This window comes from Scophthalmus maximus, chromosome 3 (genome assembly GCF_022379125.1).
Source record: "Scophthalmus maximus strain ysfricsl-2021 chromosome 3, ASM2237912v1, whole genome shotgun sequence".
Classification (NCBI taxonomy): Eukaryota; Metazoa; Chordata; class Actinopteri; order Pleuronectiformes; family Scophthalmidae; genus Scophthalmus; species Scophthalmus maximus.
Genome location: NC_061517.1, coordinates 2,574,166 through 2,592,500, shown reverse-complemented (window position 1 = coordinate 2,592,500; position 18,335 = coordinate 2,574,166). Strand labels below are relative to the sequence as shown.

The following is an 18,335-nucleotide window of genomic DNA, read 5'->3' as shown; positions in this document are numbered from 1 at the left end:
TGAAGGTATTCATGGAATATGGGTCAAGCGACGCACACGCACACGCACGCACACACGCACACACACACACACACACACACACACACACGAGAAACTTCACAGGGACGATAAAGGATAGATTTGTTCATTTTTGTGCAAAGCTAATAAAACCAACGTTGTTCTCGAGACACTAAGTTTCTGTTTAAATATTAAAATGTTTTATTACATCATAAATATCTGTCAACTTTCTAAAAGCTGATGTGAGTTGTGTCGTCACGTGGACGATCCTCGTGTTGATGGTGTTTGTCTCGTTGTGTTCAGGGTGAGTCTGGACCTGCCGGACCTCCAGGTTCTCCTGTAAGTTCCTCACACACTGTACAGTGCTCACACACACATCACACACACCTACCGTACGACCTCCGCGTCGCTACGGAGACACATCAGTCTCAAGATGATCACAGCTGTCCACACGCAATTTGACAATCTGCAAATAAATTACAAAGAATGTCACAGATGTTTGAAACGGAAGCCGTTTGATAGCGAAACATTACTTCATCCGTGAAGTCCGAGTTCAAAACCTGCATGTAAAATATTTGTTAAACAGTTTTTTGTACTTGTGTGGATTTTGAACACACATTTTGAACCACTTCGATCAGGCAGCTACATTTGTCCCGACTGTGTTAAAGTACGGATGATGAATATTCAGATTATAGTTTATATATATATATATATATATATATATATATATATATATATATATATATATAAAGATTATAGATCATAGTGTGATTCACCACTAGCGACAAACGTTCACCGTGGATTTTTTTTTTACGTCACATGGTCGATTCTGATGTTGTGAGTTATGTGAGTGTGAGACTTCATCTTCCCTCCTGTGTCTTCCGTAGGGCAGAGGGAGATCAGGAGCTGCAGTGAGTATCCACCTTTTTATGTCCCACTTCATTAATGCTTGAGGCTCAGACCTCCACACACACACACACACACAGACACACACACACACACGGTGTCCTTTTGTTTTTCCAGGGACTTCCTGGAACCAACGGGCTGCCGGGCGGAGTCGGACCCCAGGGTCCAGCGGTGAGTGTCCCGTCAGATCAGACTCCTGTCGTCCTTATCCGGGAGAAATTCAGAATCACGCTCCTGTTATTGTTAATGTTTGACTCATAAAACTCGTGTCAGCTCATCGTCCGCTCCATTTATTCGTGAGGTGAAACTGTTGAACCTCGGTATTCTGAAACACGCCCCCACCTCCTCCACTGCAGCAGGACAGTTGTCAGGAAACGGGGGAAATCTGATGATGAGATTATTCTCTAAAAATCTCCTCAGTGACGTTTAGAATCTGAAGATGTGTCTTGTGTCTGGTCCTCAGGGTGCTGAGGGTCAGTCAGGACTTCCTGGACCTCCGGGCCCCGACGGGCCTCCAGTAAGTGCAGTCATCGTTATATACTTGATATAAAGTACAAATATAGTCATATATATATATATATACTGTATATGAGTGTGTGTCTTGTTGAATGGAGGGAAGGGAACGCTGTGATTTCTGATTTCCCCCTCAGGGTCTTCCTGGTACTCTCCATGACCTCAGCGGCGACCTCCTGGTAAGATATGTAACTCATGCACCCGGTGAAAGCAGCGTAAATGTAGTTATCATGTAATCTGGATTACGTAATCAGATTTAAAAAAAAATAAGTAACTATAATCAGACCAGATTCCAAAAAAAAGTGTAATTAGATTATAGTATCATTGTCAAGGTGTCAGGGATTACGGAATTACAATTTGATGATGTCTTCAAAATATGGCAATTTTAAAATCACAATTTAAAAAAATGACTGTATACATTTCTCAATAGTATATTATCTAATTTCACTGTTTTGTTAATGTTTTATTTCATTTTTCTATGATTTATAGATAATCAAAATGCTTTTTTGTTTGGTTTGTAAACTTGTGCATGTGCTATATGAATTTTATTTGTGTTTTTTGTAATTTGTGGAACTCCAAATTTTGTGTTTGCGTCCGATTTCTTGGTATAAGGTGAAATATTTTCAATGTTAGATTTTGTTTTTGTAAACCAAAAGTAATCGGATTAGATTACATTATGTTTTTGTAATCCAATGGATTACGTTACTGATTGACGAAAATGTCTATGCGATATGTCATCAGTACCTGACTCAGTGCTCTGCCTCTCTCCTCTGCAGTGTCCGGCCATCTGCCCCCCTGGTCCCTCCGGTCCTCCTGGGATGCCAGGCTTCAAGGTAATATATATATAATATATAATATGCATATTATATAATCTGCTGAATGTGGAATATAAACAGTGCACGTGATGTGTGTGTTTGTGCTCATGCAGGGTCACACAGGACATAAAGGAGACAAAGGAGAGCCTGGGAAAGATGGGGAGAAGGTGATTTTTGCATATTATAAATAAAATGGCTCATGATTTATCGTTTCGATGCCATGTTAACTGGTCTGCTCGGTCTCCAGGGTGACGGCGGTCCACCCGGTCCTCCAGGTCTTCCCGGCACCGTGGGTCTGCAGGTGAGTCGCGTACAGATCATTCGGGCAATTTGAGGAGTTCTGAAATATGTTGCGTGTCTCACGAGGCTCTCACGTGGCGTTTTCAGGGCCCACGTGGTCTGAGAGGTTTACAGGGACCGATGGGATCTGTCGGAGACAGAGTAAGCATCCTATTTTATTTACCTTCATCATTTCTTAACTGACATTTACAGACGTGTATGTTTCCTCTGACCTCGCTCCGTCTGTCTCCAGGGTCTGCCCGGCTTCAGGGGAAAGCACGGCATCGTCGGCATCATTGGAAAGACAGTGAGTCTCTCCCTGTCTCTTAAAAAGTCAAAAACCATCAAATTAAAAACCAGCGTTTGGTTTTAGTTTCCAGCTGGAAATCGCCGGCTGCTCCCATCAATGAATAGCTGTGTGTGTTCCATCTGATGTCTCCAGGGCGACGCCGGCGAAAAGGGACCACAGGGATTCAGAGGACCCAAAGGAGAAATTGTGAGTGAACGTTCTGTATTTATTAAATATATGTATATATATATATAAGATGTGTTAAATGACACGTGAACGTGTCTTTCCACAGGGTAAAATTGGTCCCAAAGGAGGTCCGGGGGGAGCGGGACCCAAAGGGGATCCGGTAAGTGCGTCACATGATACGATGATGTCACATTATTAATTCACGTCGGCTCTTCGCGTGTGAACCGTGCGTGACGTCTCCCGCAGGGCATCCCGGGCCGGGACGGCAAAGACGGAATGCCGGGGCTCGACGGTGAGAAGGTGAGTTGGCTCCGTCCCTCGTCCCGTGCGACGCCGACGACTCGGCCGTTTGCGATTTTCCACCGCTGCGGAAAGACCTGACGCCGTTTTGTGTTGACAGGGCGACGCTGGGCGACACGGAGTCGTCGGAGAGAAAGGACCCAACGGACTTCCTGTGAGTGTTGAGCGAGTCACTCATTACCTTTGATTTGTGGTGGGGGATGTGCGATCTTCTCCTGAAGGGGGACACTCGATTAGCATAACTGTGAAAGTTCAGAAACTTGCTCTCTGCCTTAACAAACCGATGAGAAGCTCGTTGTTGTGTGTTTTCTGTTCCAGGGTTTACAAGGAAAAGCCGGAGCGAAGGGATCGACAGGAGAAGTCGTGAGTATCCCAACAACCAAGCACAAGCAGACTTTGACTTGTATCTTCAGGTCAGGAGAGAATAAAAACTGAGGAAAACCTTTGACCTGGACGACTGAGGGCGCTTCCGCTCCTGCACCTTGTTTGGTCCAGGACCTTCGGACCTAAACTGAAAAAAACAACAGTTTTGGTCCGGACCAGAATTGCAGGTGTGAACGGTTCCTCGGGCCTCGGATCAAACTGAACCACGGCTCGGTTCGTTTGCAGTGTGAGAGACTTGTTCCGACGGAACAATAAAAAGTCCATTTTTAAAAAAACGCATATAAATGCCGAGAGAGAGAGAGAGGATGTGAGAGGACGGCAAAGCAGAACCGGTAAAGGCTTCCCGCCAAAACAGCGGACGTCAGACGCCCGTCTACAAACCAATCAGAGTCAAGCCCATGTGGGTTTGTCACGTAAAAGTTCTTTAGTGCCGCTCGACAACATGGCAGCGTGAAACCAAAGCGAAACAGATCTAAAGTAAAGAAAACACGAGCGTCGGTCCGGACTTTGTGTACAAACGCCCTCAGAATCTTCACAGGCACTTTTTTGTCTTTTCACACCAGGGTGATCCGGGGAAGACCGGGGAGACGGGACCCTCTGGAGAGCCAGGTATTCCTGTATGTATCTGATGGGATTTCTGTTTTACAGCCGCTCTGACATTTACCCACGTCAAACTTTGAACAATCGTTGTTTTACAAACCTTTCTGACGCGATCTTTCCTCTTCCCCGCTTCAGGGCGACATCGGTGTCCCAGGAGAGAGGGGCATCGCCGGGCCCAGAGGAGTCGCCGTGAGTTCATCCATCTCTCATCAGGCATCTGTTACAGGATATTTATCCAAAAAAAAGATCTCGCATGAGACGTTGTGCTGCACAGCGTCTTTGACGGATGTGACAGTTTACAGATTCTAATAACCTGGTGTGGACATTTAAAAGCATAATGACTGATAAAGAAGAAAAAGGAATTCATATGAATCAAATATCACATAATATAAGTCATGAACAACCAGAAGTTCATTTTGTGTGCGGGTGCGTGTGTGCGTGCGTGCGTGTATGAGATCACATGACTAATTCTGTTTCCCACAGGGAGGAATCGGACCTGCAGGCAACATCGGGCCTCAGGGAGGGAAAGGCTTCCAGGTCAGGGGCATGACTTCACTAATCATCATCATCATCATCATCATCATGTATTTATTTTTAAATGTTTAACTGTGTGTGTGTGTGTGTGTGTGTGTGTGTGTGTGTGCCGTGGTGCTGCAGGGGGTGAGAGGGGGCCTGGGGGATCCGGGTCTGCCTGGACCCACAGGAATCCGTGGAGAGTTTGGTGAAAGGGTGAGTGTGACGCGTGTCCCCCGGACGTTTAATGTCACTCAGGATACAGCGATTATAATGAGAATACATTCTCACAGGTTATTAATGATTTATCTACCAGATGTTTTTAAAACAGCTTTGTTTGTAAAATAATTAGTCAATCACCAAAAATAAAAGACACTTTCACAAGTTCCAGTTCTACTGTAACGTCCTGAAATTAAAATACAATACATTCACTTTACTATCATACTACATATTGTGTTACATATATATTCTGTTATATTATTTTTCTTTCTCCTTGTGTTTAATTGCATATTTACATATTTATATATTTTCCTGATGTTTCTATTTTTGCCCACTGCTGCTGAGACATGGCACATGTCCCCATATTGGGACTAAAAATTATTCTCTTATTAAATAACTAAGAAAAAAAAAGACTCAGAACAATGAATCAATATTTGCAGAATAATTGTAAGTTAATCTCCTCAGCGACCAAGTGTTAAAGCTTTAGTCGTTTGAAGAATAGCAACGAAAAATTATCATTTTATTCAAACATGAAGCTTTACTGAATGTGTCACAGTCTCAGTACAGACTCAGTACAGACACAGATTCAGTACAGACACAGATGCAGTACAGACTCAGACTCAGTTCAGACTCAGTCTCAGTTCAGACTCAGACTCAGTTCAGACTCAGACTCAGTTCAGACTCAGTCTCAGTACAGACTCAGACGCAGTACAGACTCAGACTCAGTACAGACTCAGACTCAGTATAGACTCAGTCTCAGTACAGACTCAGTCTCAGTACAGAGTCAGACTCAGACTCAGACTCAGTACAGACTCAGACTCAGTACAGACTCAGTCTCAGTACAGACTCAGTCTCAGTTCAGACTCAGTCTCAGTACAGACTCAGACTCAGACTCAGTTCAGACTCAGATTCAGTTCAGACTCAGACTCAGTACAGACTCAGTCTCAGTACAGACTCAGACTCAGTACAGACTCAGACTCAGACTCAGTACAGACTCAGACTCAGTACAGACTCAGACTCAGTTCAGACTCAGACTCAGTTCAGACTCAGACTCAGTTCAGACTCAGTCTCAGTACAGAGTCAGTCTCAGTTCAGACTCAGTCTCAGTACAGACTCAGACTCAGTACAGACTCAGACTCAGTATAGACTCAGACGCAGTACAGACTCAGACTCAGTATAGACTCAGTCTCAGTACAGACTCAGTCTCAGTACAGAGTCAGACTCAGACTCAGACTCAGACTCAGTACAGACTCAGACTCAGTACAGACTCAGTCTCAGTACAGACTCAGTCTCAGTTCAGACTCAGTCTCAGTACAGACTCAGACTCAGTACAGACTCAGACTCAGACTCAGTTCAGACTCAGACTCAGTTCAGACTCAGACTCAGTACAGACTCAGTCTCAGTACAGACTCAGACTCAGTACAGACTCAGACTCAGACTCAGTACAGACTCAGACTCAGTACAGACTCAGACTCAGTTCAGACTCAGACTCAGTTCAGACTCAGACTCAGTACAGACTCAGTCTCAGTACAGACTCAGACTCAGTACAGACTCAGACTCAGTACAGAGTCAGTCTCAGTTCAGACTCAGTCTCAGTACAGACTCAGACTCAGTACAGACTCAGACTCAGTTCAGACTCAGACTCAGTTCAGACTCAGACTCAGTTCAGACTCAGTCTCAGTACAGAGTCAGTCTCAGTTCAGACTCAGTCTCAGTACAGACTCAGACTCAGTACAGACTCAGACTCAGTACAGACTCAGACTCAGTTCAGACTCAGACTCAGTACAGACTCAGACTCAGTACAGACTCAGTCTCAGTTCAGACTCAGTCTCAGTACAGACTCAGACTCAGTTCAGACTCAGACTCAGTTCAGACTCAGACTCAGTTCAGACTCAGTCTCAGTACAGAGTCAGTCTCAGTTCAGACTCAGTCTCAGTACAGACTCAGACTCAGTACAGACTCAGACTCAGTACAGACTCAGACTCAGTACAGACTCAGACTCAGTACAGACTCAGTCTCAGTTCAGACTCAGTCTCAGTACAGACTCAGACTCAGTACAGACTCAGTCTCAGTACAGACTCAGACTCAGTACAGACTCAGACTCAGTTCAGACTCAGTCTCAGTTCAGACTCAGACTCAGACTCAGACTCAGACTCAGACTCAGACTCAGACTCAGACTCAGTACAGACTCAGACTCAGTACAGACTCAGACTCAGACTCAGTACAGACTCAGACTCAGTTCAGACTCAGTCTCAGTTCAGACTCAGACTCAGTACAGACTCAGACTCAGTTCAGACTCAGTCTCAGTTCAGACTCAGACTCAGACTCAGACTCAGACTCAGTACAGACTCAGTCTCAGTTCAGACTCAGACTCAGTACAGACTCAGTCTCAGTTCAGACTCAGACTCAGTTCAGACTCAGACTCAGTACAGACTCAGTCTCAGTACAGACTCAGACTCAGTTCAGACTCAGTCTCAGTTCAGACTCAGTCTCAGTACAGACTCAGACTCAGTACAGACTCAGTACAGTCTCAGTACAGACTCAGACTCAGTACAGACTCAGACTCAGTACAGACTCAGTCTCAGTTCAGACTCAGACTCAGTTCAGACTCAGACTCAGTACAGACTCAGTCTCAGTTCAGACTCAGACTCAGTTCAGACTCAGTCTCAGTTCAGACTCAGTCTCAGTACAGACTCAGACTCAGTACAGACTCAGTACAGTCTCAGTACAGACTCAGTACAGACTCAGTCTCAGTACAGACTCAGACTCAGTACAGACTCAGACTCAGACTAAGTTCAGACTCAGTCTCAGTACAGACTCAGACTCAGACTCAGTACAGACTCAGACTCAGTACAGACTCAGTCTCAGTACAGACTCAGACTCAGACTCAGTACAGACTCAGACTCAGTACAGACTCAGTCTCAGTACAGACTCAGTCTCAGTACAGACTCAGACTCAGTACAGACTCAGACTCAGACTCAGTTCAGACTCAGACTCAGTACAGACTCAGACTCAGTACAGACTCAGTCTCAGTACAGACTCAGTCTCAGTACAGACTCAGACTCAGACTCAGTACAGACTCAGACTCAGTACAGACTCAGTCTCAGTACAGACTCAGTCTCAGTACAGACTCAGACTCAGACTCAGACTCAGTTCAGACTCAGACTCAGTACAGACTCAGTCTCAGTACAGACTCAGACGCAGTACAGACTCAGACTCAGACTCAGTACAGACTCAGACTCAGTACAGACTCAGTCTCAGTACAGACTCAGTCTCAGTACAGACTCAGACTCAGTACAGACTCAGACTCAGACTCAGTTCAGACTCAGACTCAGTACAGACTCAGTCTCAGTACAGACTCAGACGCAGTACAGACTCAGTCTCAGTACAGACTCAGACGCAGTACAGACTCAGTCTCAGTACAGACTCAGACGCAGTACAGACTCAGACTCAGTACAGACTCAGACGCAGTACAGACTCAGACTCAGACTCAGACTCAGTTCAGACTCAGACTCAGTACAGACTCAGACGCAGTACAGACTCAGTCTAGACTCAGACTCAGTACAGACTCAGTCTAGACTCAGTCTCAGTACAGACTCAGTCTCAGTACAGACTCAGACTCAGTACAGACTCAGTCTCAGTACAGACTCAGACTCAGTACAGACTCAGACTCAGTATAGACTCAGTCTAAGTACAGACTCAGTCTCAGTACAGACTCAGTACAGACTCAGTCTCAGTACAGTCTCAGTACAGACTCAGTGGACTCAGACTCAGTCTCAATACAGACTCAGTACAGACTCATGTCAGTGTCCCTCCGTCCTGAGCAGCAGCTCGTCTTCTCCGACGGACGAGTAAAGTCAAAGTGCAACTCAAACACAAAGACGCCTCCTGTTCAGAATCTGACGACAGAACAAAGCTCGTCTTTATACCGACCAGGTTCCCCTCAAACTGCCCACCCTGCCTCCCCCATCCCCCCTCCCTCACCTCGCCTCCCCCATCCCCCCTCCCTCACCTCGCCTCCCCCATCCCCCCTCCCTCACCTCGCCTCCCCCATCCCACCTCCCTCACCTCACCTCTCCCACAGACCACCTCGCCTCCCCCATCCCCCCTCCCTCACCTCGCCTCCCCCATCCCACCTCCCTCACCTCACCTCTCCCACAGACCACCTCGCCTCCCCCCATCCCCCCTCCCTCACCTCGCCTCTCCCCATCCCCTAACCCCCCCTCTCCCACAGACCACCTCCATCGCTCTCATTCATCCTCTTCCTCTCTCCCTCTTCGTCCCTTCCTCTCCAGGGTCCGGTCGGAGCTTCTGGAGCCAAAGGAGACATGGTAAATACATATTTTGTAGGGTTCAAAGTTCAAGCTGCTTGACACACAACCTATTCGAAACTGAGATGTCGTGTTGTCTCTTCAGGGTGTGGCAGGAAGTGACGGTTTACCAGGAGAGAACGGAGAACCTGTGAGTCTGTTTCATTTTACGTCCTCAGTCTGAAGCCAAACTACAAATGATGTAGAAGTGATTCAGGCCTCGGCAGAGCTGATGACGACTTCTTATATTTATATCTGTCATAAAGTCTTTACACTGGTTGTTTGACGTGTTCATGAAGATCTTCATGATCTCATTCTGTAAACACGCAGGTGAAAAACTTTAGGTGAAGCAGCTTATAGTTTTTATATAACTGTTGAAATCTTCTTTTTAAATCTGTTTTTTGATTAGAAAACTTTACAGCCAATTTAATCATTTAATCTGGTTTATGTCCAAAAGTATGTAGATTTCTTTTTCTTGTTCATGTATTTGACTGTTTTTGTTATTCCTACATTTCTGTTTATTCGTGTCATCAGCTTTACTGAGTTGCTCTAACCTGGAAGAAAGGTGCCATATTAATAAAGTTAGATTTATTAATGGATTGATTGTTATGTAACATCCTGTTATTTCAAATCAAACTAAAATGATCATGATTTATGTTTTCAGGGTCACTTTGGACCAGTTGGACAGAAAGGAGAGGTGAGATGCATCCTCGGTTTCATATCATTTTTCTTTTTTTATCAGATGTGAGATTAATTCACTTCCTCCTTCTGACTCCACCGTTCATTTTACTTTCCGCAAAATATCCAGCAGTTTATCTTCCTCATGTTCATCCATAACTTGTATCTAATTTAACATTTATCCATTACTACAAACAGATTATGTCAATGCTTTTTATATTTCTTTAAAGTAAATATTTTCATAAATGATCCATTATTTCTATTTTTGGTTTCAACTTGCTTGATCACTAGTTTTCACTCAAATCAATGTTCAGGTGTTGTCACTGACTAACATTTTCCTTGATTCAATTTTTAGTTTTTGTAATATTTCAAATGAGTTCAGCTGCTCCACGAATCTTTCTACGTGTCACCAGGCAACGTTTGTCTATCAGAACAGTGAGGTGTGTGTGTGTGTGTGTGTGTGTGTGTGTGGGTGGGTGGAATCGTCTCTGCTCTGCTCAACATTACAAACTCTGAGCTGGTGCCCACGTCTCATGTGACGCAGCCTGACATTCCAGGTTTAATAGGATTAATTATTAGATATTTTAGGTTTGGAGGATTTCTGCTTCAGCTCTATTGGACCCGTTTGCCAATAGGTTTGTGGCGCTGATGAGCCTCAGTCTCATTTAATGTTCGTTGAGTTGTTATCCAGCAACAAGCCGCCGCCACACGAGTCCGCCCACGCTCCGTCTCCACAGACACGGTTCACTCTTGGCTTTGTCTGATCACATCAGAGGGTTGTGGGTGTTTTTTAGCTCCAGTCTGACAGTAATTTTACATGTTAGTGAAATTTGAATGAGTCATTCTCGTTGATAACAGTCCGGGAAACGTGGAGAACTGGGACCCAAGGGCGTGTCCGGTCCTCAGGGCGAGCTCGGAGCCAGGGGGCCTCTGGGAAAAATAGGGCTGATGGGCTTCCAGGGGGAACAGGGTCAGCCTGGAATCGCAGGAAAGAACGGTGTTCCTGTGAGTATTTTAATCTCTCACTGTAAAAAATAAAAAAGCTTCCGACCAACAGATGAATATTAAGTGTTAATAGTCTCCAATAAGCTGCATGATGAGGTTTCAAACTGTCTCCTCAGGGCAAACTGAGCAGCGAGCAGCACATCCGAGAGCTGTGCGGCTCCATGATCGATGGTGAGGAATCTTCATCGGCGTTCGACTGCTTTTCAGTTTTAAAGCGCCGCTGGAAGTTCAACCTCCTCGTGGTTTGTTTTTTTATCCCCTCAGATCAGATCGCGCAGCTGGCCGCTAACCTGCGAAGACCCCTGTCTCCCGGAATGGTGGGACGTCCGGGCCCCGCCGGCCGTGCTGGAAAACCGGGAGTCGCCGGCTCTATCGGGCATCCGGGAAGCCGCGGACCGCCGGGCTACCGAGGCCTGCCCGGAGAGCTGGGAGACCCTGGTACCAGAGGTATGGAAAATTAGATCAAAATGGAGTTTTTGAAATCAGCTGATCAGCTATTCAGTTGAACGGTGACATCATCTCCTTATTAAAAATGTACCTAATTATTAAAATTTAAAGTACAGAAGTGCAGAAGAGTGGCCCGTGAGTGATATATTATTATATATTGTTCATACTGATTAATTCATATTAATGCATTTCTAACTTTTAATATTTCATAATCAGGCAGTTGATATAGTGCAACGGTTCCCGGGCTAAGGGTAACGACCCCTCCAAGGACCCGAGGATAAATCTGAGGGGAGAAAAACTAAACCCATCTTTTGAACTTCAAATATTATTCTATAAAGTAATTTAAATCAAATTATCTTTAAAGTTTTGATGGGAAAAGGTAACAATAAGTGGAAATCTCAAATATGACAGGTGGCTCCTCTGGTTTAATCTTTACCAGCACATTGTATTTGAAATATTGTGGAGCAGAAGCATAAAGTACTACAACTGTAGTACTTTCTGACTGTACTTCGGGTAAAAAGCACCTGATTTAAAAATGTGTTTGTACAACAGGTGACGTCGGCGAAGCAGGTGACAAGGGATCGGTCGGTAAAGCCCTGGATGGGCCGACTGGAGACCAAGGACACCAAGGTACGAAACTTTGAGACTGCTTTTAGCAATGAAAAATGCTCTATAAATCAAATGTATTATTATTATTATTACTGTACTGTACATAGAGACCTGACTCATGGCGGTTGGTCATCATAATGTCCAGTAAGATAGTTAACGGCCTTGTTTCATATCAAAGTGTCGGTTCCAGGGGAGAGGGACACTTGCTGACGTTATGTTAATGTCTGTAAGCGTCACAGATTTGTCCTGAAACAGGGTTTTACCAACCAAAATCCCTCCCACAGGTCTTCCAGGAGTAGCTGGAATAGTCAAGGACGGACGTGATGGATCTGCAGGAGATCCGGGTGAGTCCGGCGAGTCGGGCAGGGCGGGCAGGACTGGACACCAGGGGTCCCCTGGAATCTGTGACACGTCGGCCTGTCAGGGAGCGTCGGCCGCTGGGAAGTCCTCCAACCCCAAGAACCATTAGACACGCCCCTTCCTGCCCCCCACCCCCCCCCCGGACGGGAAAAGTGAGGGAGGGAAGGGATGACAGAAGAGAGCGATCTCCTTTATTAGGATTCACTTTATCACAAGACGGGAAGAGAAACACCCACAGGTGTGATATCAGAGAGGAAACATCGGAGGAGAAACGTGACGACGACATCAGAGACACGAGTGAGAGCAGCAGAACAAACAGTCACGTGACTCGACGAGTCGTTTGTGTGTTAAAAAAAAAGGAAAAAACTTTGTACATGTTGTTTCATCCGTGTGCATGTTTCATGGCCCATGAGTGTAAATCACAGGTGTTACCTCAACATACAAACTGTAAGATATGGAAACAGGTGCCAGAGGCAGAAAGTCTCTGTGTATGGTTGTAAAATGAATAATAAAAGGAACGACAACCCCCCAGGTGACAGACGTTGTGTAGACTGATGCAAAAATGTTATAACTTTTGATAGTAATTTTTTTTTTTTTTACAGCTTTTTTATTTTTACTTGCACGTGAAGCCGATTCTCCAGATTTGAGAATCAAAATGGAAATAAAAACGTGTGTCAGACATGTAAAATACCTTTAACAATCTTTTACAAAAAATAAATAAATCTGTTTGTTGTTTTTTTTCCAATCTGAATCGACCACATCCACTTTGTACTACCGGTGCTGTAACTATTAAATATACATGACTTTAAATACTATTTATTATTTGTGGGTGACTGTTGTATGTACAGTAAGATGCTACAGCGACATGTTGTGAGAAAGAACAAATAAAAGCCACTTTTCAGTAAAAACATTACTTCTTTTCTACACGTTGAACTCCTTGACGGTGACGTGAGGCAGTGTGACGCTTATTCATATTTTAAATATGTGATAAAAGACTAAACGTGTGGGTGGACACGAAAAACTGAACAACAAACCTATGAGAATGAGATTCAACCAAAGTAAACTACAGTTTGAATCAGGTACGAAAACTACGAGGATATAAATTAATTAGCTGAAGATCTGACTACTGATTAAAGTCACAAACGTCTTCTAAAGGGAAACAGCGCCACCTGTTGGTGACTCTAAGAAAATACAGAAAAGGTTCCTCTTTCAGAAGGAGACGTTAGTCTTTTAAAAACACATCGTCATACTCGTGGGACAACCTCAGCTAACATTTTTAAATATCAGGCTGATTTATCAAATGAAATATTGAGGATGGGGTGTGTGTGTGGGTTGTGGTTGGTCATTCTAAGTCAATAATCAGAGTCTCGTCCTTCTCTTTGTTGTCTCGGCTCCGGGCCTGAAGACGAGCTGGACTCGGGAGACGGTCCCGTCTCGTCCTTGAATGTTCTCTGAAAGTCCTGTAGAACAAATATCAGACCACTATGTTAATGACGAATGTGATGTTCCAGTGCAGATGTATTTCATTACATTAGACTGCCCCCCCGTCGGCCCCCCCGGCAGTCTGGGTGCTGCTGGTGTATGTGAATCAGTTTTCACAAACTAAATAACTGCAACATTAAATAATCCATCACATTTAAAATAATAAAGGTTATTGTTAAAGGTTATATATTTGATTTTATCCTGAAAAAACTAAGAGAAATTAGATTTGAATGTTCAAAACTACTAACAAAATTTACGGTAGACATTTTATAAAACTCTCGTCTGAAATAATTTAGATGCATGACGATGGAACTCGTAAATGTTTTTCATTTCATCAACCAGTGATGAAACTATGGCTGAAACTAACGACTATTTTCATTATCGATTAAACTAACGAATATTTCCATTATCGATTAGGTGTTTAATCCAAAAATTGTCAGTAAATAACGTAAAATGTCTATCGTGTTTCCCAAAACCACAGAGATGATGTTTTGTTTTGTCCACACGCCAAAGATCCAGAACATATTCACATTTAAGAAGCTGAAATCAGAGAATTTTGACTTTTCCTTCATGTAAAAACCACTTGAACCGATTAATCGATTATCAAAATAGTTGGCGATTAATTTAGTAGTCGATTACTAATCGATAAACTGTTGCAGCTGTAGATGAAACCACACGAACCTTCTTCAGGGCGTCTCCGAACATCTTGCTGATGAACCGGAGGAAGGCGGTGGTCCAGTGCAGGGTGGTGACTCTGTCTGTGCTCGCGTCACAGAACGGAACCAACGCGTTCAGCTCGTCGCAGAACAGACGGATCCTTTTCCTGCACAACAGCACCAGACGACACCGGTTCATTTTTGTGTACCTGCGACCTGAGATCCTCACGTTTCATCTGCCACGATATCCGTCAGAGGCTGCGACTGACAATTATTGTCATCATCAATTAATCTCCCGGTTGTTTTCTCTGTTAGTTGATGAATTTTGATTCTGAAACTGGAATTTCCCAGTTCAGGATCAGCAAAGTACCTGGTACTTAGGTATCTGACAAAGGAACGACTCATAATCCCAGAGCCTAAGATGACATGAGATAATAATGTCTTGTTTTGTCTTAAAAAAAACAACTAAAAATATTAAATTTACTACTCTTTTGAGAACCGGTATTTAGCAAATGTGTGACATATTTACACAATTGTTTTTTTGATAGTTGCATCAATTATCCAAATAGTGGCTGATTCATTTTCTTTGGCTCAACTTCACTTGTCCAATCGTTGCAGCTTTATTTTTTTTTAATCAACATTTTTTCTGTAAACTGGTCATAAACTAAAATAATTTGGGAAAATAAAAACGGAATTTGGAAAAGACCTGAAAAATATATTCCTATATATTCACACTTTACACACATTAAGAATATGCCCAGAGAGAATCTCAAACAATGATTTAAAAACTAAATCAATATCCATTGAGTATTTCATGAGACTGTGGAGGATGCAGAAGAGACGCTGCAGCGCACCTGCGTTCCCTCTCCAGACTGTTGTGTTGTTCCCTCCGCAGACTTTTCCTGCTGCTGCTGCCGGAATCCGAGCCCGGAGCATTAGCTTTCGCAGAGCTGCGGCCGCGGCTTTGCCTCGTGGAGGCAGCGGGTGTCACCACATCACCTGTTAGAAAAAAAAATATGAAGGGGCGTGTAAGACTGAATACATACAAACATGTACGTGTATTTACAGTTTAGTCTACCAGACAACGACAGTATATAGTTTGATGTAGAGAACGTTTTATTACTTCCTGTGTTCGCCTGCTGCTTGTCCTCTGTCGTGCTGGTGAACTGAGCTTGTGCAACAAGCATCTCTGGGCTCAAGTTAAAAGAAAAACTCCTGGGCATGACTAAACCTCGTTGCTTGTTCGGTTCGCCCACACAAGGAATACGGCCAATCGCCTGATATTAAAAAAACAAAAACAAAACAAAAGAAAGATAAGTAAACGGTGAGTTCTGCAACAGAGTTATGATAAAAATGCATGTTGTAATTGTTCTTTCAACACACCTGATGTGTCACGCCACACGTGGTGGTGACGGGGTCAAATTCAGCCTCCGCACGTGGACTGAAAACCTCGACACCTTTCATCCATTTGTGAACTTGTGGAAGTAAAACCTCCGGAGCCTCTGCAGACTCATGAAGCCGCGTCAGAAAACTGAAAGGCAACAACAACAGAGATCTGGTGAATTCCTCCAAAAAAAATGCGCACATGAACTTTGAATTTACTGATATATATTTGTATAAAAGTGAAGCGTACTTGTTGAGAATGGCAGCCTGAATGTCCTGTCGTCTCGGGCCGTCAGTGGCGTTGAACCTTTTCTCCAGACAAACTTTGGCGGCCGATCTGAACGGTCTCATCGAGGGTGTGCTGCTGTTGGCCGACGGGTCGTTCTTCGGACTCTCCTCTGCTATGATTCTGGCCAACACAAACCCCGGGACGTCTCCATAGGAGCCTGGCGTCTTTTCCCCCGACGTCACCGGACAGTGTTCATCCGTCCAAGTGGACAGGTCAATGGGTTGACTGGATGTCCATGGAGAGGTCACCAGGGAGCCTGCAGCCGGGTGCCCCCTCACATCTGGCCCGTCCGGAGGCCCACCTGGTGCCCCCATGTGCACCTGGACGAGGTGCTGGAGGTTTGTGTATTCAACCGGAGTCATCTCCGTCAGACTCACCTCAGCTCCCGACATCTGCCCCTGATCATGTGTCAAACACCGGCCTTTGTTCACCGGCAGAGTCACAGGTGAGGTCTCTCTGGATGAAGGTGGAGGTGGGACATGGAAGGTTTGACGAGCTGAGAAAAGAAGGCGGACATCTTTTACTCTAAATATGATCGAGATCCAGTAAAATCTCTTTGTTTCATTGTTACATTTACACCATAAAATACACCTGCAGGCTGCCTCAGTCAGAATGATCTTAACACTATAGTCATGACAATAGCTCAAAGCCGTTGTCCAGGAACTTTAAGCTACTAACGAACTTTAAACTAGCAGCGAACTTTAAGCTAGTAGTGAACTTTAAGCTAGTAGCAAACTTTAAGCTAGTGAAGAACTTTAAGCTAGTGACGATCTTTAAGCTAGTTGCGAACTTTAAGCTAGTAGCGAACTTTAAGCTAGTGACGATCTTTAAGCTAGTGACGAACTTTAAGCTAGTAGCGAACTTTAAGCTAGTGACGAACTTTAAGCTAGTGACGATCTTTAAGCTAGTGACGAACTTTAAGCTAGTTACGAACTTTAAGCTAGTAGCGAACTTTAAGCTAGTGACTGACTTTAAGCTAGTAGCGAACTTTAAGCTAGTAGCAAACTTTAAGCTAGTGACGATTTTTAAGCTAGTGACGAACTTTAAGCTAGTGACGAACTTTAAGCTAGTAGCGAACTTTAAGCTAGTGACGGTCTTTAAGCTAGTAGCGACCTTTAAGCTAGTGACGAACTTTAAGCTAGTGACGATCTTTAAGCTAGTGACGATCTTTAAACTAGTGACGATCTTTAAGCTAGTGACGAACTTTAAGCTAGTGACGAACTTTAAGCTAGTAGTGAACTTTAAGCTAGTGACGATCTTTAAGCTAGTGACGATTTTTAAGCTAGTGACGAACTTTAAGCTAGTGACGAACTTTAAGCTAATAGCGAACTTTAAGCTAGTAGCGAACTTTAAGCTAGTAGCTAACTTTAAGCTAGTGACGGACTTTAAGCTAGTGACGAACGTTAGATTAGCACATTCGACACGTTATCTAACAAACTAAACCACTGAATATGATTATTATTATTATTATTATTCAAACAAGTTGCAGTTATTCTTCAGTTTTTCTTACTTTGTCTCCAGATGTTCTGAGCGCGTCCTGACGTCAGACCAACTGTCACAGATAAAGTCTGGGATCATTTCAGTTCATTATCATCTCTAGTTGTGCTGATGAAGTTAATCACCAAAGTACAATTCTTCTCGCTGTTTGTTTTATGCTTCCGTTTTTGCACTTAGCACAATTCAGAGGAATGCCACATTTCCCCCTCCTAATAAAATATTAAACTTGGCTTCACGGTACATAAAGTAGAGGATTTATATATTATACCAACGGAGAAAGTTGTGATACGTCTCCTCTCAGAATCTATTTCTCATTAATTATTTTTTAAAATAATTTAGTGTAATTTAATCTGTTATAATATACAATCTGTAGATATTATTCAGTATTTTTTTTATAAACTATCAGCAAAATAAGTAATGCTTTAAAATGAATGTATAAGGCACAATGATTGTCTCAGAAATGTTAGATTAGATTTAATAATCAGAATTCCTTTTCACACAAATGACAAAAACTAGAAAAACATACATTTTACAACATACAATTTTGTGTCAGTCTGTAAAGTATTTAGTAACTGTCAGATGAATTCAGTGCAGTCAATATATTACAATTCTATAAAA

General features: G+C 43.6%; 2 protein-coding genes across 4 annotated transcripts in view; one reads left to right on the top strand and one right to left on the bottom strand.

Annotated features, from left to right (window-relative positions):
- Positions 1-13,318, top strand: part of col9a3 (collagen, type IX, alpha 3) — a 17,566-nt gene extending 4,248 nt beyond the window's left edge. Inside the window, exons 6-32 of the mRNA XM_035644021.2 lie at positions 301-336; positions 885-908; positions 1,021-1,074; positions 1,367-1,420; positions 1,554-1,595; positions 2,193-2,249; positions 2,345-2,398; positions 2,479-2,532; positions 2,619-2,672; positions 2,764-2,817; positions 2,953-3,006; positions 3,092-3,145; positions 3,232-3,285; positions 3,386-3,439; positions 3,604-3,648; positions 4,233-4,286; positions 4,405-4,458; positions 4,753-4,806; positions 4,927-4,998; positions 9,297-9,332; positions 9,418-9,462; positions 9,976-10,008; positions 10,848-10,994; positions 11,111-11,165; positions 11,259-11,441; positions 11,994-12,071; positions 12,335-13,318. Coding sequence (XP_035499914.2) covers positions 301-336; positions 885-908; positions 1,021-1,074; positions 1,367-1,420; positions 1,554-1,595; positions 2,193-2,249; positions 2,345-2,398; positions 2,479-2,532; positions 2,619-2,672; positions 2,764-2,817; positions 2,953-3,006; positions 3,092-3,145; positions 3,232-3,285; positions 3,386-3,439; positions 3,604-3,648; positions 4,233-4,286; positions 4,405-4,458; positions 4,753-4,806; positions 4,927-4,998; positions 9,297-9,332; positions 9,418-9,462; positions 9,976-10,008; positions 10,848-10,994; positions 11,111-11,165; positions 11,259-11,441; positions 11,994-12,071; positions 12,335-12,519 — 1,740 coding nt within the window. The 3' untranslated portion in view covers positions 12,520-13,318. The remainder of the gene's footprint in view (positions 1-300; positions 337-884; positions 909-1,020; positions 1,075-1,366; positions 1,421-1,553; positions 1,596-2,192; positions 2,250-2,344; positions 2,399-2,478; positions 2,533-2,618; positions 2,673-2,763; positions 2,818-2,952; positions 3,007-3,091; positions 3,146-3,231; positions 3,286-3,385; positions 3,440-3,603; positions 3,649-4,232; positions 4,287-4,404; positions 4,459-4,752; positions 4,807-4,926; positions 4,999-9,296; positions 9,333-9,417; positions 9,463-9,975; positions 10,009-10,847; positions 10,995-11,110; positions 11,166-11,258; positions 11,442-11,993; positions 12,072-12,334) is intronic.
- Positions 12,995-17,963, bottom strand: LOC118316321 (transcription factor-like 5 protein). 3 transcript variants are annotated; one of them, XM_035644024.2, is made up of 7 exons: positions 17,731-17,955; positions 16,182-16,716; positions 15,932-16,079; positions 15,672-15,825; positions 15,403-15,547; positions 14,574-14,715; positions 12,995-13,870 (listed from the first exon to the last, which is right to left on the bottom strand). In XM_035644024.2, the coding sequence occupies exons 2-7, from the start codon at positions 16,610-16,612 to the stop codon at positions 13,763-13,765; spliced, it is 1,128 nt and encodes a 375-aa protein (XP_035499917.1). In that variant the 5' UTR covers positions 16,613-16,716; positions 17,731-17,955; the 3' UTR covers positions 12,995-13,762. The 3 variants fall into 3 exon arrangements, with proteins under 3 accessions (XP_035499917.1, XP_035499918.1, XP_035499919.1); XM_035644025.2 differs by lacking the exon at positions 17,731-17,955 and adding an exon at positions 16,812-17,499; XM_035644026.2 differs by lacking the exon at positions 14,574-14,715 and having other exon boundaries at positions 17,731-17,963.
- Between the last annotated feature and the right edge of the window lie 372 nt (positions 17,964-18,335).